Genomic DNA, 7,517 nt, shown 5'->3' on the forward strand with positions numbered 1-7,517 from the left:
AGAATTTTTTGTTTTAAATGTAAGTTTAAAATATTATTTTTTAATATTATTATTGTTTTGAGATTTGAAAAAATTTAATTGTTTATTATATTTTTATGAGAATTTGAAAATATTGTAATGATGAGATAAGATGAAATGAGATAAGAATTTTGTGTCTCATCTCACTTGCCAAACCTACAATCATCTCTATCTATAAAGAAGAGATTTTTTACAACGGTTGAATAGGGATTATGTCACTTAAAAAAGTTAAAGTCGAAAGAAATGTACGTAAAATGAGGTAGAATATAGGGGTGACAATATGTGAAACGACCCGTTAATCCAATACGAACACAATACGATAATAATAGGTTTGAGTTTAGTCTTAACGGGTTCGATGCAAAATGGATTGATTCATTAAGACACCCTTATTTAACAGGTTGATAACATGTCAACCTGTTTTGACCTGTTAAGAAAGTTAAAGTTATAATTATATCCTTATACCTAAAAGTAAAATTATTGAAATTTTAATTTCGATATTTTTATTGTTTGGATTGTAATTTTGGACTTATAGTTAGTTTTATATTTTTTATAGATATTATAATTTTAATATTTATATAAAATTATACTAAACTTAATCAGATCAAACGGATTAATTTCGAGTATGTTCAACTCATTTACATAAACGAATTGAAACGATCGGCTCGAGTCTATTTCGTAGTATTCACTAACGGATTGACATAACATAATCAATTATGTTAATAGGTCGTGTTAATGTTTAAAATTTTGAAACGTTAAGTTTAACATATTGTGTTCAAATTGATCCATATATTATAATATATATATCTTGATACGGCACCAGCCAACACGATTTGCTACCTAATAAATTATTCGACTAGGATGTTATGTGACGGACCACATATTCCAGCACTCTTTTCCAAAGCATTTAAAACAATGGCTTTCTAGTAATGTCAGCTGGGATACCGAACTTGGGAGAAAACAGCTCGCAGTTGTTTCTGAGTTGTTCAGAAAACGTCTATTTTTTGGCGGTTTTATTGGGATTTTATTTGTTACGTTTCCTTGTATAATCTTTATCCAGTTTTCTTGTTGCACATATTCTTTTTTTTTATCTCTCAAGAAACTCACGTACTTCATTCGTTCTTGATTTTTCTACCTACATCCTATCAGTCTCCGTAGTTCCTTGGATTTTCGGGAAATGGGGTTTCTCAGCACTTTCTTGGGAATTATTGGTTTCGGTCTTGGGATTCCTATTGGGCTCTTGGTGGGGTTCTTCCTCTTCATCTACTCTGAAGCCAAAGATGTGGAGGTAATATCTTTTACAGCTAAATGGTTTTTCCTATATAAAGAGTATAGCATTAAACCATGGTCTAAGAATCTGTTGCAAGTTTGCAATAACACTGGACAGAAATCTCCTTGCTTTTTTACTTTTTTTTCATGAAGTTTACTGAGCCCGGTTTCTCTGTTTTACATCTTTTTGGATCAATCTAATTGAAAATCTCTGGACTTATAAATTACCAAGCTTGTGTTAGTTGTTTGCTTTGTTTGAATACTATTTCGATGGATGATGGATATCTAAATTTCCAAAAATTACGAATGTAATTCTAATTTTATCTCCTCTCAAAATGAGTGTTGTCTTCCTGTTCATTCAGCTCATGTCGTGAAATAGTTCGGTGGGAACCTTATAAATTGGCGTCATTATTATTTCGGAACTTTTGTTGAGGGCATTGAATTATCAGGGTTATATATATGCGATGTTTTCATCTTATATTTTGTAATGATCGTTCGTTTCCTGGTTTCTTTAGTCTGTTGTTTTTCTGCAAAATAATTACACTGATCATATTTTGTTCAAACCTGACTGAGATCACCATTCATTTCATGGTTTTTTCTTGACTTTTTAGTCCTAGACTCCTATGTTAATATTCGTATAAAGCCTGGACTTTGTAGCTCCCTTGAAATTTATGCCGCTATGACATCATTTATATGGTTGGTTGCTAATGGTTGGCCAGAAATGTCAACTGGCTTTTGTTGACGTGAAGAGATCCTTATGAAAAGTATGTAAATTGGGCATGCCTCCATTGAGAGCAAAGTATGCGGTGCATCCAAAGATTGACATTTTGTGGAAGAGAGTTATGAATTTTAAACCCTGAATTCAATTCTTGATTGAAACTCTTATAAGACACGGAACTAGTAAAATCGAATAGCAAATACGTCAACATGACTATATGGGATGCTTTAATTTTTCACAATGAAGTGAATGGTTTCATTTCTCTTGAAGGCAAAAACATGTACTTTATATAATGTTGTTGCTGCAGAAATAGGAAAAACCGTATAAAAGTTAAGCTCAGAAATGAACCTGAGCATAAAATGGAGACAAATCCAATTTTGAATTACTAGAAACAAAATGAAGTCATTCAAAATTCTGTTCAACTAATGCAACGGTTTCTTTCGACGAGATGTCAAAAATGCCATCATAGAGTCATGTAAAGTAAAAGTGCTGAGTCCCTGTGTTTTTTTATCCATTTTTTATTTATTTAGAGTATGACTGTCTTCTCTGGAGAAGTTAGTCATGTAGTTCTAAGAATTGTTTCCCAAAAGTTTAATGTAATCTGGTGCTCTGTAGAGTAATAATAAGTTCCAAGTATGTTTACGGAAAAAAAAAAAAAGTTCAATTGAATATTTCCATAATGCTTCATTAATTCAAAATAGTTAATGTTGCAGGATCCAGTTACCAGGCCACTCTATGAGTTAGATTCAAGTGCTTTAGAAGATATTCTTCCTGAAATTCCATTCTGGGTGAAGAACCCTGATTATGATCGAGTTAGTATTGCCATACAGCCATCTTAGAACTCTTATTCCTCTTTCTGTGGTTGCTCTTAAAATTAATTAAATTTCATTAGCATGTTGATCATTTTCACAATTGTGCAGGTAGACTGGTTAAACAAATTTATCTCTGATATGTGGCCTTACCTTGATAAGGTAATATCCTATCTCATAACCTTTTTGGCTTTCTGTTAGAGTCTGCGACTGAGTGATTTTCGATGTCTAGGCAATTTGCAGTACGATTAGAACCACAGCACAACCTATATTTGCAGAGTACATTGGGAAATATCATATTAAAGCAATTGAGTTTAAGAATCTTAGTCTTGGAACTCTTCCTCCTGCAATATATGGTGAGTCTAATGCTATTGATTTATCTATCCAGTACATTTTATGCTATCTTTCAAGATTTTAAATTCATTAGTGTTGAGGAGTTTAGGTTGTGTTCTATCCATTATATTATTAAAATTGCTTCAAGAATCCTACATGCATCTTCCATGAACTATATTTGACTTAGAATGAGAATATCTCTCTATGGCTGGTTTTTGTTTAAATAAATTCATACACGTGGTGATGCCTATTAAATTGAAGCCACAATCATCAATGCTAGGGTTCATCTGGCATTTGAGATTTCTATGGAAAATTTTGTGGAAGAACTTTCATGCCTTTGATGATGACATATTTTGAACCAACAGAAGTTAGAGAAATGAAATTGAGTCGGGAAAAACTTCTACATGGTACCAAGTGAGAAGGCAAGCATAAAACATCATTTAATAATTGTTAAAAATAATTTAGGTGCGAATTATCCTTCACAATTTTTTTATATGTCTGTTGATTATTAGTACGTGCAACATACAACGTTAGGTTGCTCCCTATATATAAACTTCACATATTACATGAGGCTTTCATAAACTTTGGACAAACCAGATGACGTACAGGATTTTAATGTCAACTATCAACATTCACTAGGACGTAGCAAGCATTTAATGGTAGTGCACCACATTTAATAGCTCTTCAATTATTCATTTTGATTTATTTTATACTCCAGGTCTTAAAGTCTACGAGACTAATGAGAAGGAACTGGTCATGGAACCGGCAGTCAGATGGGCTGGCAATCCCAATATAGTTTTGGGATTGAAAGTATTGTCTCTAGAAATAACAGTTCAGGTCAGAAGAGGCTAAAGCCATGCTTCTTAACCAACACGTGTGTCTGTGTACCTTTCAGAAATTTGACTATGCTTCTTTCAGTTGGTGGATTTACAGATATTTACTTTACCACGGATAGCTTTGAAGCCTCTTGTGCCTACCTTTCCATGTTTTTCAAGCATTGTGTTATCTTTGATGGAGAAAGTAAGTAGGATCATTTTGCACATTAAATATATTTTTCCCTTGAATTTTCTTAATCTAAAGGTGAATGGATATTATTGCTTTTTAACTAAGGTGACTGATAAGAATCATTCGGGTGTGATAATTTTTCTTAATTATCTGCAGCCGCATTTAGATTTTGGAATAAATGTATTGGGAGGTGACGTTATGTCTATACCCGGCCTCTACAGATATGTTCAGGTGCTGCACTAGTAAGTCCTCTACTAGGCATTATTTTTTAGTGACTTTCTAAAATTGGATCTTAGGCAGATAACTTGTGCAAAATCAGGGTTGACTATGGATTAACCAACTTTTCAATGTGCTTGCAGGAGACTATTAAGAAACAAATTGCAAGACTCTACCTCTGGCCCCAAACACTTGAAATTCCTGTTCTTGATGCTTCAACGTGAGTTTATGTGGGATGACAGAGTATGCTTCATAAAATTAATCATTTCCGTTCCTAAATATTTGTTTGTTCAGAAAAAAATATGTTTTTGTGAAATTGAATTACGATGGTTGAGTTTCTCTACCACATATTTCATGCCTGGGTAGTTGACTCCATTGAGTATGAGCCTCAAGCTGTTTCTCTGTGTATGTTAAAATCTCATTTGGTGACCTGAATTTTTTAAGTGGACTTGGTGTAATTTCCTGTCAGTAAAGTTCATACAGAAGAAGTAGAAGTAATAATATTAATTTATCTTCTTTTTTTTATTTTGTCTTCCTATAGAGCGGCCATAAAAAAGCCTGTGGGGATTTTACATGTGAACGTTGTTCGAGCTCTTAAACTTTTGAAAAAGGACATCTTGGGGACGTCTGATCCTTATGTTAAGCTCAGCCTTAGTGGAGAGAGGCTCCCTGCAAAGAAAACCACCGTCAAGAAGAACAACTTGAATCCTGAGTGGAATGAGAAGTTCAAGCTTATTGTGAAGGAACCTGATACTCAAGTTCTTCAATTAGAAGTGTATGACTGGGACAAGGTTTTTTCCCTGCTCTCTGTGTTTAGTTGCTTAGAAAATAAAGGAAAGAGATCCAACTATGTTGAATACTTGTTGTCAGGTGCAGCAGCTTGGCTCAAGCCATAATAGAATCGAAACTAAAATCTAAACTTCAAATTTTTTTTTCTTCATTTATATAATGTGCAAATGAAGCCTTATGTGCGGCTCTGTCTTTTGCTAGATGTCAGGCATGTTTGACGTTTGAAGTTACTATTATGCCCTGATAGTTTGAATGGATGAGAAATAATGAATCCATTTTTTTTTAATTTAATATTTTAACAAAACCCGAATTCAAGGAAGAAAGAATCCAAATAATTACCATAAATCATGATGCAGTTTTGCTAAAGTGCACTTGAAGCTTGGATATATATTTCTATAGAAAGCATATGTGAAGCAGTCCATATAAAGGTCAGAACACAAGTACTCTTTCTGACAAATTAGAGAAGCATTCTTTAGAATAAAAAATCGAGATCACTATTTTTTAAAAGAAACTGCAACGAATACCTGGCCTTTATTTTGTTTTGTATTTATCTAGCATCTAGAAATACCATCCAAACGTGTCTAGTTGAGCCTTGCACTTGTGATGAGGATTAGTTCCAGGCTTCAAATATGTTATTATTTTCTTCTCCGCGTTCTTCACAGGTTGGTGGACATGACAGGCTGGGAATGCAGCTAGTTCCACTGAAACTGCTTACACCCTATGAGGCAAAAGAATTTAAGCTTGATTTGCTCAAGCACACAAACATTAGTAATCCTCAAAACCAGAAAAAGAGAGGGCAAATTCAGGTGGAGATGAATTTTGTTCCTTTTAGGGAAGACAGTGCTAAGTTTAGTGGGCCACTGAATGGATATGGAAGAAAGGAAAGCAGATTTAGTAGAGCCCCTGATGATGAGGTGGAGGCTGGAGCAGGTTTACTTTCGGTAACTGTCCAAGGAGCAGAGGATGTAGAGGGGGAGCGCCACAATAATCCTTATGCCTTGGTTCTCTTTAGAGGAGAACAAAAGAAAACAAAGGTGAAATTTTCTTTTAGCCAATGTTGCATGGATATCGACACAATTCATATTGCAAGTTGTATTTAGAAGCCTAGAATAATAAAATTCACGGCAAAACAGTCTGGTTTTTGTTATTGTAAAAGATCCCATATGTCATTGTACAAAGGGTTTTGTTTCTCCAGTCATATGAACCGTTACATTCTTTTTCAACTATGTTCAGTCTACCCTCCGAATCTCCGATTAACTAGCAGATCAATTTGATTTTGCATAGATGATAAAAAGGACTCGTGATCCTATTTGGGATGAAGAATTCCAGTTTATGCTCGAGGAGCCTCCTTTACACCAGAAGATTCATATCGAGGTGAAGAGCAAGCGAACGGGCATTAGTTTTCGATCAAAGGTATGACTACCACCTTGTTTCTAGTCTTTGTTGCATTAGTTTAGTTTGTTCTGCATACTTGTCAATGTCCAGACTTTAGTTTAAATTGTTGTCTATTATTTAGGAATCATTAGGACATGTGGAGATTAACCTTACTGATGTTGTCCACAACGGCCGAATCAATGAGAAATACCATCTGATCAACTCGAAGAATGGAGTGATACATGTTGAGATACGGTGGAAGACAGTTTGAGACACAGGAAAAGACAAGACAAGGGCATAGTATGTTTTCAAGTAATCTGTTCTTTCACAGTAGAGGATTATTACAAAGGAGTTGCAGCTTATAGGAGGAGGATTCAGAACAAGGCAGAATTTTGGAGTTTTTATTGGTTAAATGCTAAAACGCTGCCCGAGTTTTGAGCCGTTTTCATTTCAGCTTCGTCATTAAGTTATTAATTTCATTTTAGATCAAGATCCATACACACAAGTACTGGGGCCTAGGTGTTATTCTCTCTTACACTTGAGGTCTTATGTTCGGACAGAAATTTCTGAATTTTTTTTTTTTTTTTCCCACCATATTAGTTCATGCGCTTGATCAAAGCTATCATAATAATCTCCACCGCTAATTCATGTCTAAAAAGTTAACAAAAAGAATTCTAGCCAAGTGTTGCAATTGTTGCTTAATGACAAATTTCGGCCTCGTTTGTTTTCACAATTCTTCTCAACTCATCTCATCTAATCATTACAATTTTATTAAATTTCCACACAAAATGAAATAAATAATTCAACTTTTTCAAATTTTAAAACAAAAATAATATTAAAAAAATATTTTTTAATAATATATTTTTTTTAATTTTAATTTTAATTCATATCATTCAATCTCATTTTATTTGTAAAAATAAATGAGGTCTATCGTATCGGATATTAAGAAACATTTTTAATATTTTAAAATAAAAATAAAAAAGGAAAAA

At 33.7% G+C, this 7,517-nt stretch overlaps 1 protein-coding gene across 2 annotated transcripts; it reads left to right on the forward strand.

Moving 5' to 3' along the window:
• The first annotated feature begins 901 nt into the window (after positions 1-901).
• LOC121264078 (synaptotagmin-3) lies at positions 902-7,255 on the forward strand. 2 transcript variants are annotated; one of them, XM_041167126.1, is made up of 13 exons: positions 907-1,045; positions 1,141-1,303; positions 2,716-2,814; positions 2,923-2,973; positions 3,044-3,167; positions 3,863-3,981; positions 4,063-4,164; positions 4,306-4,380; positions 4,509-4,585; positions 4,907-5,156; positions 5,817-6,188; positions 6,439-6,567; positions 6,671-7,255. In XM_041167126.1, the coding sequence occupies exons 1-13, from the start codon at positions 945-947 to the stop codon at positions 6,797-6,799; spliced, it is 1,791 nt and encodes a 596-aa protein (XP_041023060.1). In that variant the 5' UTR covers positions 907-944; the 3' UTR covers positions 6,800-7,255. The 2 variants fall into 2 exon arrangements, with proteins under 2 accessions (XP_041023069.1, XP_041023060.1); XM_041167135.1 differs by having other exon boundaries at positions 902-1,303.
• Positions 7,256-7,517: the final 262 nt, after the last annotated feature.

This window comes from Juglans microcarpa x Juglans regia, chromosome 1D, assembly GCF_004785595.1.
Source record: "Juglans microcarpa x Juglans regia isolate MS1-56 chromosome 1D, Jm3101_v1.0, whole genome shotgun sequence".
In the NCBI taxonomy this organism is placed as follows: Eukaryota; Viridiplantae; Streptophyta; class Magnoliopsida; order Fagales; family Juglandaceae; genus Juglans; species Juglans microcarpa x Juglans regia.